The following is a 17,705-nucleotide window of genomic DNA, read 5'->3' on the forward strand; positions in this document are numbered from 1 at the left end:
CAGAGGCAGACCTGTGCAACTCGGCCACTCTCGCATGAGCGAGGCCTTCCCTTCCCCTGAGTCCCATCGCAGTCCCATCGCGCACGTCGCCTCCGTCCCCCCCGCTCGCTCATCGCACTCGCTTCTAGAAACAAGAAAAAGGGGACAGGTCCGCTCGACACGAGGCATCCGTGCCCCCCAGTCGCCGACACGGCATCAGCAGACGACTTTTCGTTTGTCATCCGCACCCTCTCTCTCTCTGTTCCTCACACATTTGGATCTCGTCATAACGATAGCCCCCCCAAGGACGCAGACGATGACGATCCCGTTGAATTACGTACATGGTGCATGCTGTACAATACTGTCGTACAGTACAGCAGCGTAGGTGAAAAGGGGGGGGGCGGGCCACGGGCACCTCTACGACCCATGCGGACGCGCGCGCGCGCCGGGCTTTCGCGGTTTTGTTCGCCTTTGAATGTGTGTGGTGGGTTCCCGTCGCCTACCCGCTCCCCCCTTTTATTGTCGTGGAGAGCCCTGCTGCGAGTGAGTTCAGACCACCTCGCCGCCCGCCCGGGTGATCCATACGGGGCGTATTGACTCTACGGAGACAATAACATTGAGCCCGCGGCAGATCATCAGCAAGGTGGCGAGACACACAAGCCCTTGCTGAGGGCGAGAGGAGCAGCAACCCGGGGACACCTACCTGGTGGGTAGGTAGGTAGGTAGGTAGGTAGGTAGCTACGGATATGCTGGGCCACAACTTTGGAAAAACCAGCTCACAAAGGGACTTATGATTAGGGGGGGAGGGAGAGGCGCACTCGTTGGTTGGCCCCGTCTGTACGTAACCTTGCTGCCGAAGAAGACGGGGTTTCGTGTTGATGAGGCCCTAGGGGGGGACCAACAACACGTTGCGGCAGTTCACGAACCTCAGCGGAAGGCGCTGTGATTCCTCCACGAATGGGCCACGAGTGACATGCTCCTACTTTGCGATGAGCCCCAGTGCCTCTTCCCCTTCCTTCCTTGCTTTGGGCCCCCGGAACAGGGATTTGGCGATGCGAGCCTCGAAACCTTCACCCCTCCCCCTTCGAGCCCCGGCACGTCGCACATTGAACAAGCAAAGTACGGCAAATAATAAGTTACCTGCTGGCCGTTTTGCCTCTCAGAACCGTGCACGACAACCATCACCTCCAGCCCTACGCGTGTTTACCCAAAGCCTCCCCCCCCTTAGAAACACCACCACCATACCAAGTACCCCTGCGCACGTGGGATCAACTTTCAGCGGCGGAACTGGGCCCAAGCCCCATCCACCTTGATGTTTCCCGAACAATTCTTGCGCCAGGTAACTATTGGATGGCCCACCTTGTGCCCTTTCCTCTCGGGCTCCATGGACCCATTCGGCGAACACTTTTTGAGCGCGTCCCGGGGATCTGGGTCGGGGGGACGGACACCTTGCCCTTGTGGGCATCGTGTGCTGCTAGGGAATCCCGCCGTCCAGACACTCGGACTTGCGCCTCCTCTTGGGCCCCCTCTGAGACCCCATGATGGGGAGGCGTTCGGCTGCGCTGCGCTGCTGGAGGTGGACCGAGCGTCTGTGAATCGGGGGAGGCTTCTGCAAAGATGACATCGCCATATAAGGGGGTGTGTAATGGGCATTCCCGAGGTTCCTTTTTGGAGGGTACAATATGTTTCTCTAGAACCAGAAGGGTAGCAAAAGCGCATCGGCCATCAAGTGCGAGGGCGATCGGCGACCTGCCCGGACGGAACCTGTTGCCGTCCATGCTCAGTTGGACGAGCGATGGGATCCAACGTGAGAGAGGGACCATGATTAGCAGGTACAACGCACCAGAAAGATGCAGAACGTCCAAAGGCAGCGCCTGGTCACATGTAAAGACGGCTGTCGCCTTTTCGTCCTGAACACCACCTCGTCGGAGCTGGCTTGGGGCCCTCGCGCCTCGGGTCAGGGGAAGGGGGGTGACCTGCAACAGGCGACGAGAGGGGTGTGTGACGGGAACGACAAACCTGGGGAATGTTGGTGATAGAGGCGAGAAGTAGCTGGCCACGACGACGACGGCGACGACAATGAGCGACGAGCGACCAGAAAGAAGAGAGAGCCGACGAGTTGGTGGGAGGGATAGTACACAACGGGCATACCCGCAGCAATGACAGGAAAACCGGACCCTACGGAACCCCCCCACCCTCCCAGGGCACCCGAAAGCGTCAGGGCTACCGCAGGGCTGAAAAGGAAGAGAAAAAAAGGTCTCGGCTTGCTTTCTTTGGTCGTGGTGCGAGACCGACAGAGCGGTAACGGGCTTTGGGGGGGAGGGGGGGGGGCAACTGCGGCAAGGCTTTTTTTTTCTTCTCTGCCGACGTAGAGGCGGCGACGTGTTCTCGGCCTCTGATTCAAGCTTTCATTGACGCTTGATATTGTTGCCGCCGCCGCCGCCGCCGCCAAATGTGGGAAGTGGGAGGGAGGATGGGGAAGTTGTGGGGGTGGTGGTGCTGGTGCTGGTGGTGCTTGGTGGCGGCGGCAAGCGAGCGGGCGAGCGATATCCGGGAAGGGCAACAAAGGTGAGTGAGACAGACAGACAGACAGACAGGCCAGACAGCCTCACAACCCTGATATTGACGATACTAGTATGGTACTTGCTGCCGCCACATACATACTTGTAGTACAGAAGTACTGTGCTGTAGTAGGTAGTACCTTGTGTGGCATTGCGTGAAAACGCGCCACGAGGGTCGCACTCGCTTCCATGGTACGCCGCGTGGCTGCGGCTGGGGTGCAAGGGAGTGGGTGGTGCCATGGCTGGACGGATGTCGCTCCGCACATACATACATACATACATACATACATACATACATACATACATAGTCTTCCAATGGTTATGCATGAAGCCTCTACTATGTACGTTAGTAGGTACCTATGTATAACATACGAAGCCCAGTACGTACATGCCGAGGAAGCGGCATCCCGTAGTGTTTGTACGTAGCAAGTTAGTACATATGCGCTGTGCACGCCAGCTGAAGCTTCCCCTTTTGCCGAGTTGGATGTGCCATGGCCGAATGAAGCGACGGCCGACACCCCTGTCACCCCTCCCCAAGAACACAAGCAGCTTAGCCTCATGTAAACGATTCCTGGGACAGGCCGAAAAGAGCACAACACGTCACCAAGTATCAATCGTCTTTCTCTTCGGGAGGGCGGCGTGGGCCACGCACTGCCGATTTCCGTTTTGAACCCCCTTCCCCCCCTCTTCCCTACCCAGCTGAGATGTAGAGAGAGAGGGAGTAGGGGAAGGGAGGGGGGATGGAAAGAGGGCGAGAAGGCAAGTTGTCTGTCAGACTGGACACATGGTCACCATCATGTCGACGCACATTATGGCATTGGCTGCGTTTCTTCACCTGGCAGAGGGCGATGCGAACCCGTATGGATGTGCATGCCACATTCGGCGGGGTGATCACCACACGACACGGGTGGCGCATGGTGCCAAAGTTGGGTCGTAACGTCAAGATCGCTCACCCTCATCCTAGCGGCCTAAACTTTACCAAGCAGTCGGGACTGAGGCGTGCTGCGGCAACACGGCAGGCTCGCAGCCTCTAGTGGCGTCAACATAGGGGCCGCCCGCGATCCAGATGCATTGCGTGCCCGTTATGTGATACAAGATCCGGGCCGTGGCTGTGAGAGCGGGAGCCGAAGAGAGCCCAGCCACGCAATCCAGCAGCACTGCGCACTATCATCCCCCCCCCCCCCCCCCCCCCCCCCCCCCCCCCCCCCCCCCCCCCCCCCCCCCCCCGATCCGGACCAATGGGTCGTCCGTCTCGCAGATGGAAAAGGAGAGAGACCTCGGAAAGGTGGGAGACGTGGCGACGCCATCACGATGGTCTCTCGGCCGGCTCAGGCTTTCATCGTGGTCAGAATGGGGGTGGCGTAGATCTTGCACAATACGATTTGTGATCAGGCGACTTGAAAAATAGCAGCCCCGAGAGGAGGGAAAGGAGGGACGGAGGGACGGCACCGCCGCGCGCGCGCGGTGTGCAGGTGAGGGAGGTGGGTGGGTGGGTGGGTAGGTGGGCGCTTACACCGACCACACCGTCAGCCCGATTGCACCACCGCCAGGCCGTGATGACGACCGTCGGGATACGTGTTGGAAAGGGGGGTGGAGGGAGGAACTTGGCCGACATGGACAGACAGCAGCTTCGCCGACGACCAGGCAGACGTGTTTGGCGTGTGGCCGGCCGCCCGGGGGGAGGGCAGGGACGGTCGGTGGACGGTGAGCGGCCGACCGAGAGACGAAGACGGAAGGACGGTTGGACGGACAGAGGAGCCCTGTCGATGTGGTGCCACGATGGCATCATAAGCGCACCATGGGCGCGCCGTGTCGTCCTGCTCTCAATGTCGAAAATCCCTTCCCTTCAATTCCTTCCTTCGTCAATGAAATCCGGCACGTCGGCACTCCCGAGATTATAGTACGTACCGCGGGTGGGGCGGCTGGTGGGCCTCCCGATGGGCTTGGCGGAGCCTCTGAGCGGCGTCGGGACGCGGGCGCTAATCCCCATCTGGGGGTCAATGGGGGGCCCCACACACCTTTTTTCAACAACAATAGCAACGACGACAATAGACAATAGCCATTCCACGAGCCTGGCCTCGCCCTCTCACTCACCTCACCTCACACTCACACTCACGGGGGGGGTTGCTCGCCCTTCATTCCGCTGAATCCGTCCGATGCCGCCCTGCGACCTAAACTCATCCGTCCGACAGTCTCCCCGGAGTGGTGTAGTGTCCTCTCGCCCCCCCCCCCTTTCCCCCCCGCGTCTTCATTCTCCACGAATGAGCACGGTGAGTGAGTGCAAAGTGAACTGGGAAGAAAGAAGAGCAGGAAAGAAAAGAACCCCACCCACCCCCGTTCCCATCCTGCTGACCGGGGTTCGTTCCGCTCCCTTTCCACGGGCAGCAGCAGCGCCACGCCCGGGCCCCCGCGCGCGCGCGCCGACGCCCATTCATCGGACGCAGGGACAATACTAGGCCGGAGCGGCGGCGCCGGCGGCCACACCACGGGCACCACCAGGGATTGGCAGCGGCGCCGGACTGCAGCAGTGTTTCAAGGTTCGACGAAACAAACCCTGCTGAGGACCAAAACAAGGCCAAGGTCTTTCGTTTCTCCCCCTTCTCCTCCCGTCCTCAGACGGTCGGCAATTCTTCATGCCGCAGAAGAGCGCCCGCGAGCACCGTGCTGCGCCGCCGCCACAGTCTTTTTTGCCGGCCCTCTCCTTTGGTTGCCGGCCATGTACGGTACGGGGCGTGGGCCTCTGAGCAAGTGCAGTGCAGTGCTTTAACGTGTATTGTACTGTACCTACATTTTCCTACTTCGAAAATAGCGTGCAGTGACTATTACCTTGACCCCAAAAGGCCGGTTCAGTGCCAACGCCTTTGCCAAGCTCTGCATGCGGCTTTGTCTCATGTCTCACGCAGGCCCGTCATTGCAGTTCTTTTTCTTGACACTATTATTGCAGTCAGTGCAGGCTCAAGAAATACAACACGTCATTCGATGGAACATACTGTACGCCCCCTCCCCTTCCACCCAGCCCGCCCAAGGGTGGGGGGGCTGCCGTCTCTTCAACTGCTGCGAGCAAAGCTGACGGCGATGCGCGTAGCCGCCGAGCATGTCGACAATACTAAACTTCTGCGCACCCAATCCCAGGTGAATAGAGAGCCCCCTTTTCCCTTGCCTGCCCCCCCTGACTACTTATTTCCTGGGGTTTGCATGGATGGCCGCCCGCTAGCAGATGCTTTGCTTCGGGGTGGCGTTGCGGGACATGTCCGTCATGATGACAAGCGCAAGGGAAAAAGGGGCCCGGCCGCAACCAGCGAGCGTGCCCCCCCAAAGATCGTGAAGAACACCATGTGCCAATCAGTTGGCTGCGCGGGTGCGATTCTTGGCGGATCCCAGTCTCCGCTTCAACTCGGCCGGCCGGCAGACTCCCTCCCTGCCGGGGGCGGAAAAAGTGAGAGAAGCTTTTGTGAGAGGGAGACAACCACTGACAAGAGGTGCTCGGCCCGAAAAGCTCCAGCCAAAGTGCTTGGGGTGCGAAAGTGGTACGCCACAGAGGCAGGGGCAGAACTGCCGCGGGTTACTCGTCGCCAAGCAGTGAGTTGCGTTGGGTTGGCTTTTGGATGCGTGTGCGCGAGCAGGAAAGAAAAAACAGAGTTTTTGCGCAGGCATCATCGGAGTGAGGGAGAGGAAGAGGGGCCAAAGGCTTCTCTTCACATCGCACTTTCGATGCGTTAGGCAACCCAAAACCCCATGAATAGGTAGCCAGGGGTGCTGCGAGGCGCGATGGACTATTCAGTGCGGTCCTCAGAATATGCTGTGGTACAACTTTCTTCCAGGCAACTACTACCTCAACGCACCGCAGGCGGTACGCATACACACGTAGTAACTTGTATGTGGTTGTGCAGCCGTCGCGGCCTCCCTATTCGTCGCTGGAATGCTTTCCTGTACTGCTGCCTTCAGAGTTCACTCTTCGGGTTGCTACAGCTGTTCCGCCGCATTGAGGAATTCCAACGTTTGGTACTCCTCGCTTCACCATTGGGTGTATCACAGCACCTTGGCCGCGAACCACCCCCCCCCTTCCGATTCGGGTCCGCACACGCCCACACGTGCCCCAGGCATAACACCTGATAGGCTCTCACCGTCCAGCAGACAAAGGCGGACGACGTCAGGCGGACGAGGACGGGACCTGGAGCCCATTGATGGGCGTGGCGCGCGAGGGCCAGCACGGGCCAGCAATTAGCCATCTTCGGGGACGGGCCACCCAGCCCAAGTAGGTACCTAGTATCAGCAGCAGTACATGGGTCTTCATGTATTGTACGCGTGCGTGGATGTATACGAATATACACGCATCCGCCGGCCGTTGTATGTGTGTGTGTGTGCATGGATTCCCCTGCGTCGGTGCGTGCCAGCACGGGTTGCCGATGAATGAGTGGTGAATGGGCAAGAATACCCCGTAGTCCCGACGTGGAGACTATTCTAGTATTCGGGGGCGCTCCGTGTCCGAATCATTGTTGCCCACGAGGGCATCTGTAAGTGCCGGCACGCTGCCCTTGCCAGGGCCTCTCGCTCTCTTCTTTGTTGACGAAGAAGCGGTTGCTGACAGAGACGATCGATCGCGTGCTGTGAGCTGATGAGACCGTCCGCCAAGCAGACAGAGCCCGACGACGATGACCAACGACAAAAGACGAATAGAGCCCCGTTCAATGTACCATGACATGACCTGACCCTGGGTCGTCATGCCCTGTCCCCGTGTTGAGCCCGGGGACCGACTGAGCGGCCGACACTATCAATTACTGCCAGGTTAGCGCAGCGCAGATCCCCCGCCTCGAAGATCTTATACATGGTACATCATCTGGTGTTTCGACGAAAAGGCTCCGTACTTTGTACAAACCATGTGGCGTCATCACTGGAAAGCATCTCTCACCTTGTCTCCCTTCGTCTCTGTGGTGGTGAGGCATTGGTTCGCATGCCCACTTCCCGTAGGCTCGCAACCCTCGTACACGCACACGCACACGCACACCGGGCGCCTGTTGCGGGCAGGAGAAACCAAAGTTAGCACGAAGACGGGAGTTTGTCCATGAGTGAGGAATAATAGGTAGGATTCACGCAGCTACTGCTGGGTAGGCGCCGAGCGCGCACGCCCTCCGCCCCTCCATCACCATCACCATCACCAGTGCACCACTACGACACAAAGACGCACCCACCCCACCCCTCCTTCCAACCTCACTCCCCTCCTCCTTCCCTTTCCCAACACAGACGCCCCCGCCCCGCCCCCCGGGTCGCACACCCTTTCCCTCTGCCACCAGGCTGCCCCGTCCATACACAAGGTTTTTTTTCTTTTTCTGTCGGCTGGGCTCGGTTCGGCAGACGAAGGTGCGAAGGGCATTGCTGGAAAGAGCAGAAGTAAAGGGATAGAGAAGGAGCTCGCCACCGAGGACCCGGTACGTGGCGCACAGCGAGAGTCACAGATGGAGGAGGATGAAGCCACGACGACCGGTGAAGGGAAGGGGGGGGGGTTGGGCGTGCACGCTGCCTCTTGTCGGTTGACCTTGCCCGACCACCCCCCACCCCCCCAGTCAGTCACTTGTCTTGCCCGGCCATGCCCTGTCGGACTGTCCTGCCCTGTGGAGAGGTTTCCACGGTGGTCCTTGGGGGGTGTACGTGCATACCTACACGCCTGCCGGCCGTCCGTCCCCTTGTCGATCGCCTTGAATGTACATGCGTACCTCGTCGCACCTCAACTCTCTCCGCTGCCTCCAACTTATTTATTATCTATCCTCCACCTGCCACCTTCCCACACCTCCCGACAACGATATCAACTGGCCTTCTACCACCATCCATCGTTTGGACCTTGCCACTTGCTATCTCAGTCGAGGATCCTCAAAGTAAGAGTAGCTCGACTGCCTGCTTAGCCTCCACGGCCAACCGACATTACATTCACGAGACGGCGGGAAGCAGGCATCCATTGGCTCTCCCTCCTACACGGCAGCGTGCCGCTACAAGAATTCACTTCCGCTACACACACAAGATTCCGCAGAACAACAGCCATGGACGGACCGATTCGGCAAATACGAGACTTTGCCTCTCACCTCCTGGCAAAGGAAGTCTCTCACCACCCTCTCTCCCCTCCTCCCGCCTACACCCCCAATCGCCAACCCCTGGACCTTCTCGCCATCACAGCCCGCCAGCTCGAGCAGCAGCGCGAGGCACAGCCCAGGCCAGTCCTGATAGACAACTCTCCCGTCACGACTCTTCTCAGCGGGTCGGCCATAGACGACGCGGCCAGCGACATGGCCGAGGAGGAGTCCTCACCCATCTTCCTCCGCATCAACACCTCCATCAAGGTGGCAAGCAACAACAACGTGCTCTGCCTCGACGCCACCCCAACAGACAACGCCAAGCAGATCGCAGAGGCTGTCGTCAAGGCCATGCGGGACTACAGCGCCGGCAACGCTGGCCTCCCCATGATCGATGAGGAGGGCCGGCCCCGTCCCGTCAAGATCGACGTCGACGCCGGCGTCACGGTGGAGGGTGCCAACAACTTCCTCGGCAGCAAGCATGTCTTCCAACAGTTTCTTGAGGTGCAAAGAAACGCACAGGATCGCGGTCAACGCCGACGTCGCGAGGAGTCTGAGGAGGAGGCTGACGAGACCGCTGGCCCTTCAAAGCGCTCCCGCTCTACCGACTGAAGCCTTGACAAAGACATGACATGGAGAGCCACACATACACACATGTGCTCACACAGGGTAACTACCTAGACCTGTGTCTTCTCCCAGGGCCTGGGCCATGGGAAACAAAGCGCCACACACTTCAGGCGACGTCAATACTTGGAGTATCAAGCTACCCTGTCCAATAACGTAGTTTGATCAGGAGTGGTGCCGCTGTTGGAGTCGGGGCGAAAATCAGACTGGACAAGGCGTGTGCACGAAGCCGGACCAGACAGGAACGTGACTGATACAATTACACAAGGAGGGGTTTTCGGAGTTCCGGGCATGAAATACGATGATATGGGCGGGGAAAAAGATGATACCACATATTAGGCAGTCGCGTGTAATACAACGACCAGGCATACCACTCTCGTCATTCTTGTCTCTGTTCCTTACCACCTCGTTTCTTGTTCCATAGGGAGGGTCCACGGCGCGTGGGAATGCCGTCTATCAACGGTTGTCGGTTGATGGCTACCTCACGGATGTGCACGCAGAGTGTGCCCTCTTTGAAAAACCTTGACGCAGCGCGAGGCGTCTCAGCCCAGCGCCTCGCAGACAACCGACGGGCGAAGCGTGGCTGACGTGTCGCCGAAATACGGACGAAGCGGCGTGGGCTCCTCGCAGTGCAAAGGCGCCCTCGACAGCCGGGACCGTCACCGCATCGCGACTAGGGGAACCAGCAGGCTGGACTGCGCTAGCACCTAGTGGGCGCCATTGTTCCCGCGCCGTCGGTATTGAGGCCTGGATGTGTCCCGACAGCCTGGGAGACCCTCCGCCGTCCCGCCACGGCTCCCGGGCCCTGGCGAGGGCCTGGCCATCCCATCCTGAACCCCCCTCCCCCTTCCCCCCGGGCCTCCCTCTCGCGAGAGCCGGACCCGGGGCGGCAAGTGACACCTCTGGGGCGCCTCGTGGAGCAGTGCCCAGCCATGGCGCCTCTCCCATTCTCTGGGTCAAGACATCTTATTGTGGTCGGAAAGCGGGGGGGCGGAGAGGGCGCCACTGCTGCAGCACGGCGTCACGACAGAGTCACGACCGGCAAGCAGCGGTGGAGGTGTGGTCCGTGATGCAAACCTGTTCCATCGTCGCCGCCACACATGCACGCCATGTGCGAGCCAGAGCGCTCAGGTAGACGCAAGGAGCGCACCGGGCGGGCGGGCAGAGCGGCCAAGGGACAGGGCAGCGATACGGAGTGAAAGTGAAACATGCTCGAGAGCGACGACGACGATGACGACTTTGCGCCTTGGCCGTGGTTCGGGTTCTGTTTCTTCCGACTCTGCCCTTTGACATGGCCCGCGCTCTCGGGACTTGTAGCTCTGCAAGCATCTTGTTTGGCGTTGCGTCGACAGGCCTTCTTCGCCCGGCTAAACGGGAGACGTCTCGTCCGGGTCACCCGCCACGTCTCCTCGACGTAATCGTAGATGGTAACGGCACCATCCTGCAATGCGTCTTAGTACGCTTTCAGGCCTAAACTGGTAAATACGAAAATGGGGACTTACATTACTGTATAGTCCCGTGCCATGCTAGTGTACGATACAGCATGACAAGAACTCGCGGCATTGTTGTTGTGCCGTATAAGGCTGTCTGCGGATACATCCGATGTGATGTGATGCGACGCACGGAGCCGTTCCACATGCTCGACCCGCTCGTCCTGCTCGTCCCGCATATCCGGATCAATGGGCGAGCAGGTGCTATTGTGAGGGACAATAGGGCAAGGCATTGGGCGGCCGGGGATCCCTCCCGGGTCGACAGGGCGGATCTGAGATTCCATGTCTGGGCCGGCATGGGCGTGTGAGCCGGGGCGGGTCTGTGCAGGCCAGCTCTTCAATTCAATGCAATGCGGGACGCTACGAGCCTATTATTCGGCGCCTGCATGTATTCACCCATTGATGAAGTCTGTGGGGTGCAGGGCTGTTTGTTTGCTGAGCACAGACGACCGTTTATGGTTGACGGCTCCTCTGTCTCTCTCGCTCTCTCTCTGTTGTTGGGCGTCGCAGCCGCATTCGAAAGCGAGTCAAGTAGTTATATTACAGGGAAGCGAGATTGCATGTCGTTCAAACGTACAAAGTACAATACTGTATTCGGGCGACCAGTTCTTGCTGCCCCAGTCATTCATTCATACCGTTTGACAACAGTGTACGTCAGCTCGTCGGGGGCTCGGGCGTGCATGCATCATCACAGCCCTGGATTCAGATTACTCAAAGAGTGTCAGTTCTTTGTTTACCCATCTGGCGTATGCAGTGAGTACAGTACAGTACCTACCGGACTTTGTATTGAGCAAAAGGCATCGGTTGCTGTGCACGGGGCCTCGCTTCGTCGGGGCTGAGCAGCGCAGAGCCCGCCTGGGGCGGTTGATGGACACGGCACCTGCTGGGGCCTGATGGACGTCCGGACGGCAGACAATGGACAATGATGGACGATGGACGGAGGGTGCCCGTGTCGGCGCCCGTCGCCCCGTCTTGTCCTCGCATCCATCATCATGATTCAGTACGTCTTGCTTGGTCCGCCCACTCTGGGGATCCGCTCCTTCCTTTGTTCTCTCTTGCTTCTCCCGTCCCGTGCGGCCTAGTCCGTCTCAGAGTCTTAAAGGCAGGTACGCACGGTGCAGCTCTTGCCTTACCTGCTCACATGACACCGCGAGGCACTTTCCTGTGTGTTGCCGCTTTGTAACCAAACTCTCCACCATTGAGACGACTGCGGAACTAGGTAGGGCAGGAGCGGACCAAGAGTCAGTTGTCTGGCTCAGTACTAAGGTTGGCGAGGAGGCCCCGCCATGCTGCGCACCTCACGTTCTTCCATTCCCGCTGCATCATTCAGCTGCCCCTCCTTTCCGGTCTTCTCCTGGAGCTCCAAGGCCCTCCCTCCCTCCTCCACTGACATGGAGGTATCCGCCTTATTAGAGGTAGTAATGGAAAGGCGAAAAAACCCCCTACCTAAAACAGCTGAAGCCCCCCCCCCCTTCTCCTCTCCTGGACTGGCCCCGCTCCAGCAGCTCCAACTTCCTCCCGCTGGGGTGCTCAGTGCTGTGTTGCTAACTTGCTAGTGCCCCTCTTTTCGCAATCGCCGAGTTGCTCAGCCAGCCCAGCTCATCAAGCAACAAGCTGCGCCGTCTGCTGATGAGCTGAGTGCCAGCCCAGAAAGAGCTCTGCCACAACCGCTGCCCCGCGGCCTGCTTCGCCATGCCGCCATCCATAATGTACCTTACCTACTACGTACTCAGGAGTCAGGACTGCGAACGCAACGACGTGTCACCTGTACCCCCCGCGCGGTTTGGCAGATAGGGCCGCACATACAGAGCAGGCGAAGCTGCATCCGCTCCGTCGATGGACGCATTACTAGTACGAAGTACGAAGTACGGAAGTAATTTAGTTCATTTTTTTTAATGCTCCGGCATTGGCAGGAATCGTGAGCCTAGTACATGTCTGCCAGGGCCGAATCACATCAGAGCCCCATCACCAGTTATTTAGCAGTTCATGGCCACCCTCGGCTCGGCGGCTCCGTCACCCAACGTGGACTACTTTGCCGGATTGGTTCGCTAGCGCTGCAGATATATCCCCGATTCGCGATGGCGAGCTAGCATCGTCTGCGAGCTTCGCCCCCAAAGCTTAAACCGCCCCGAACTCCGCGTCCAAGACGTCAAGCAAAACTCAACCGCTGTCCCGACGTCGAACCCCCCCACCCCTAGACGCATCTCCGTCTGCTTCGTCAAACCCCCAATTGACTGCTAGACGCCCGCCCGCTTCTCCATCCCAACGCCCGCCCGGCGCAGTTGAAGCCCCATCTTTGCCGTCGTCGTCGTAGTTATCATCGCCCATCATGGCTACCCTCACGCTTCGCAACCTCACGATCCATCCCCTCGAGCTCGTCAAGGTCGAGCGCTTCGAGGGCGAGCGCGTCGCCTCCGGCGGCGGCCTGCTTAGCAACGTCACCGGCGCCGTCACCAACTTTCTCAATGCCACGGAGCATCAATCGCACGAGACGCGCGCCAAAGGCGGCCCCATCGACTCGCGCGACCTCTCCGTCCGCATCGAGCCCTTCACCATCAATTCGGACACCGACGTCCGCAGCCCCGATGAGGCGGCCCGCGAGGTCATTCGTCTCACCTTCCAGACCGAGGGCCACCGCTATGAGGCCGACGTCCCCACGCCCTCGAGCCGCTCCGCCGTCATGAAGAAGCTTGACGACGGGCCGCATGACCTGACGGCTGTCTACGTCTCCAACGGTGCCCTCCTCGCCGTCTTCTCGTCGGCCCGCCTCGAGGCCTGGATGAGCGAGCTGCACAACGACTGGCCCCTAACCCTGCTCTCCATCCCCGGCACCCACAACTCGCCCACCTGCCACAAGGCCTTGCCCTCGGTGCGCTGCCAGGCCGTTGGCGTCCCCGAGCAGCTGCGCAACGGCGTCCGCTTCCTCGACATCCGTGTGTCGGCCAACCCGGACGACGACGCCCTCGCGCTCGTCCACAGCGCCTTCCCCATCTCCCTTACCGGCAACAAGTACTTTGGCGACATGCTCGCCGACATCTACCGCTTCCTCGACGAGAACCCGAGCGAGACGGTCATCATGAGCCTTAAGCGCGAGGGCACCGGCAAGGGCACCGATGGCCAGCTGGGCAAGTACCTCAAGCACAGCTACGTCGACAAGACGCGCGACAAGTGGTGGACCGAGCCCAAGATCCCCACCCTCGGCCAGGCCCGCGGCAAGATCGTCATCGTCCGCCGCTTCGCCCTCGATGACGACATGCGCCAGGCCTGCTGGGACGGCCGCGGCTGGGGCATCGACGCCCAGCAATGGCCCGACAACTGCGAGGACGGAACCGGCGGCGACGGCAACTTCCGCATCCAGGACTTTTACGAGATCACCGAGAGCCAGAACATCGAGAAGAAGATCTCGTATAGCCGCGGTCAGCTCGAGCGCGCCGCCGAACAGGTCTTTGCCCTCGCCGGCATGGAGGGCCACCAGCCCGACGCTCCGACCCCGCCCTTCTTCATCAACTTCCTCAGCGCCAGCAACTTCTTCAACGCCACCTGCTGGCCCGAGCGCATCGCCGCAAAGGTCAACCCCGCCATCGTCGAGTACCTCTGCATCAACCACGGCGAGCACGACAAGGGACCCAACAAGCTCAGGGTCGGCGACGCCGGCACCGGTATCGTCATCACCGATTGGGTGGGGGCCAACGACAACTGGGACCTGATTCGCTGCATTGTTGGCATGAACGCCCGGTTGCAGCTCAAGAAGTAGGGCGGTCGCGAGGCGCAAAGGCTCGACTTGAGCCGTGTTGGATGCAATCTAGAAGATACAAAGTCGAACATGTACATGAGACACAGTCAAAAGGACGAACAACAAGATAGATCTGGGCGAGACGAATTGAATTGAGTGCTAAGCTTCTATGCATATCCGCTCGCTCGATCAACGGATCAAATCATCTGTGCGACGCCGTATTAGCAACGGCAAAGCAACAAGCGCTGTGACGAATGAAGGTGCTCGAGAACGCCATATCAGTTCTCCAAGGTGAAAATGGTGTACATCACGATGAACTCAGCCAATGATAGAACAGAACAAGTCATCACTATGGCGGAAATGTGATTGCTGAAGTGAAAAGAGTTGAAGCTTACCTCTGAACAGGGCACGGAGCCACTGATCGACAATTGACATCTGTTCCTTGCTGACGTGTCAGCCTCAGGTATCGCCATAGAGGGTAACAAGCAGCAGCAGTAGCAAGTCCTACGGATGGTCAGCACTCTTGTCTCGCCATCTCACGTGCCTAGGAGTAATGGCGCACCGTATCAGAAGTTGTTGAATACGTTCATCCTCCACCAAATCATCGAGATGATTGGGGATCAAACAGTGTGAATACTTTTTGACATCTCATCACAGAAAGACTCGACCGCGTGCGAAAAGAAACTGCGTGCAATTGTAATTACCTGCCGAGCATGCTGTTAGTCGGCTATACCAAACAACAGACAGCTTCAAACAAAGATTGCTCCCAGCCAAAGTCAGGTGACGAAGTGTCATCAATAGCACCCGTCAGTCTCCCACCACAAGGTTTGTACGCCTTGCTTTCTAGGGCGAGAGGTGACGGGGCTCGATTATGTCCGCCCGTTCGTTCAAGTCTTCATCATACAATGGCAAAAGCTTGCCGCGAGAGATCGCTTTGATAGTAGGGAGCAGAATGTACCTATCGAGCGGCGCGAATTAGCAAGAATCTCGCAGTGCTGTGGCAGAACAACGTGTCAAGATGGTCTCTTGTCAGACAAGGCTGAAACTTATACAACGGTATCCACATTATGTATTAAGCATGAGGAATCCCTGATGTCGTTTTGATCATCACTCGAGAGGGGAGGGGGTGGGGGGAGAGCACCAGTGTGGACGAACCTTTTGTCATAAAACGTCGTTTTAGCACGGTAGTACCCATTCCTCAACACCTACAGCTTTTGCAAGGGTTAGCTCGGCCATGTATAAGACGACGTGCTGCGGAAATCTGGCGGCTGATAGCTTGCTCAGGGTAATTCTAGAGTATGCTAATCACCATGGTACTGGTCTGAATTGGATTGTTCGTTGAAATTGTTCATCACTGAAGCGAAAGGGAGCGCGGGTACGCAGCGGCTTACCTTGGAGCTGTCGGACCACCGTCAGAGGACTCGGTATTGGGCGTGCACTTGCGCGCCTCGACACCCGAGTCAAGCTGCGGTGGTCTCGAGGTTGTCGAGAAAGTGTGCGAGAGAAAAGGAAGGAGGAACGAAATGGCGGCCAGAAAATTCTTGGTGGAAAGACAAATGGACGTGGAGCTCCGTGATGAGCTAAGCCAAAACAAGAACTGACCCCACATAGGAATTGTGGCTGGTGGAGATGTGCCCTGTGGCGGTGCAAGATATCTTCCCCGCGAGGCGTGCGTGGCGAATGACGCCGCAGGTCGGGCAGTTATAAGTCCCCGAAGACACCCGCAACCCCGACGCCGCATCTCCTTGACGCATAACGGCAACGGCCTTCGTCTCTCCAGAGATTGGAAGCAACATCGATTTTCAACATGGCGTCCGCAGGGGCGATATGGGGTCCAGCGACCCTTCGCCTGCTGCGTGTCGCTGCCGCCAAAACCACGAAGCTGGTCCGCGCCAAGCTGGTGGACGCGACCAGGCCTCTCCAGGGCCAGGTCCAGCATATCCCCATCCGCGGCGGCTACACTGGGCGGCAGCCGATTCACCCAGCAGCGCTACTGAAACAACAGAAGCGAGGTGTGAAGTGGTTTTCTAGCGGAGCGACCAAGAGCATCAACAATGCACTGCGGAGGTTCATCAGCTCCGAGCGAAGTGCCTCGGCGCCTCGATTCGACCGATCCAAGTTGCCGTCTTCAAACACCTCGCGACGTGTCGCACAGTTCTCCGGACGGGCTCCATTTGCGAGCACGCTGCGACCGAACTTGACGGGTGGGGCGATGCCTCGCACTGCTGGCGGCTACAGTCTCGGAGGTGGCGCTCGGTATTTCTCTCACACGCCCGCGGCGCCGGCCCAGGTTGTACAGAACGTGTCGCAAGCTATGCGGGCCTTCTTCCTCTCAGGTCAGAAGCTGCGATACGACGGCCTTGGCTCCCACGGTGAGCGCAAATATCGCGCCGTTTCTACCCTCGAGGACGATGCCATGCGCACGCTTTCCGAGATTCCTCGCTCCGCTCTGGGGTCCTTCATCGACTTTCAGCTCAGCCCCAAGATAACGGCTCTTAGCCCCCTTGCTGCGGCCATTGCTCTCACATCTGAGACCTCTGGTTTTCGTACCGAGGCGGCTCATGCCAGCATCAACACCGAGGGATTTCTCGACATCCTCTCTGCGGACTTTGGCCGTGCTCTGAAGGACTTGACGGCTGTATACGCAGATTTGCGGCGGCTCTCGGTGCTCGGCGACTTGCCGATAGTTCTCGAGAAGAGTGACACCCTTCGTGTTCGGTTCCCCGGCGTCGATGCGGCCACAGTCGAACAACTCTGCGACGACATCGGGATTCAACGTGGCGTCGTCAGCCAGGACCCGGGCTTCGACTTGGCCGTCGGCATGCCCATGGCACTCAAGTTCCCGTTCGCGCCCGACACCGAAAAGACGTTGACGTCGCCTGGTGGATCGGCACGTTCGCTGGAGGGCCACGAGATGGATGAGATGTCGTCTCTCGGGGACGACTCTTTCGTGCGAGATGCCTTTGCCGAGGAATTGGAAAATCCGTGGCTATCAGAGCCCGAGGGCTACGAGAGCATGTCACCGCCCATGAGCTCTGCGCAACACTGTTCCAACGAATTTGAAGGGCTCGAAGGGATATACCGCTTTCTCGAGGAGTGTGATCGAGGGAAGGGGAGGCTGGGATGAACGGCCGCGTTCAAAGATTGAGGGGCTCTACACTCGTTTGTGACAGTACACTAGTCTTTTTTCTGATCGATAGGCAGAAATACGATTTCTTTGGGTTAAGACCGTGTCGTGCCGTCTTATTGCTGTTCG

The 17,705-nt window shown here is 58.8% G+C and overlaps 4 protein-coding genes across 4 annotated transcripts; 3 read left to right on the forward strand and 1 right to left on the reverse strand.

Annotated features, from left to right (window-relative positions):
* The first annotated feature begins 8,285 nt into the window (after positions 1–8,285).
* JDV02_001314 (uncharacterized protein) lies at positions 8,286–9,592 on the forward strand. The gene has a single exon (XM_047982232.1). It carries the CDS (start codon positions 8,573–8,575, stop codon positions 9,212–9,214), a length of 642 nt encoding a protein of 213 aa, XP_047838194.1. The 5' UTR covers positions 8,286–8,572; the 3' UTR covers positions 9,215–9,592.
* A 3,177-nt stretch (positions 9,593–12,769) lies between these two features.
* On the forward strand, positions 12,770–14,786 carry JDV02_001315 (Phosphatidylinositol diacylglycerol-lyase). Its single transcript, XM_047982233.1, has one exon. It carries the CDS (start codon positions 13,046–13,048, stop codon positions 14,468–14,470), a length of 1,425 nt encoding a protein of 474 aa, XP_047838195.1. The 5' UTR covers positions 12,770–13,045; the 3' UTR covers positions 14,471–14,786.
* Positions 14,647–15,614, reverse strand: JDV02_001316 (uncharacterized protein; the record flags this gene model as incomplete). Its single annotated transcript, XM_047982234.1, has 5 exons — positions 14,647–14,655; positions 14,845–14,953; positions 15,012–15,096; positions 15,354–15,407; positions 15,605–15,614. The coding sequence occupies 5 exons, from the start codon at positions 15,612–15,614 to the stop codon at positions 14,647–14,649; spliced, it is 267 nt and encodes an 88-aa protein (XP_047838196.1).
* Positions 15,615–16,156: 542 nt separating this feature from the next.
* Positions 16,157–17,675, forward strand: JDV02_001317 (uncharacterized protein). Its single transcript, XM_047982235.1, has one exon. The coding sequence runs from the start codon at positions 16,257–16,259 to the stop codon at positions 17,574–17,576; it is 1,320 nt and encodes a 439-aa protein (XP_047838197.1). The 5' UTR covers positions 16,157–16,256; the 3' UTR covers positions 17,577–17,675.
* The last annotated feature ends 30 nt before the right edge of the window (positions 17,676–17,705 follow it).

Source organism: Purpureocillium takamizusanense, chromosome 1, assembly GCF_022605165.1.
Source record: "Purpureocillium takamizusanense chromosome 1, complete sequence".
NCBI classification, from domain to species: Eukaryota; Fungi; Ascomycota; class Sordariomycetes; order Hypocreales; family Ophiocordycipitaceae; genus Purpureocillium; species Purpureocillium takamizusanense.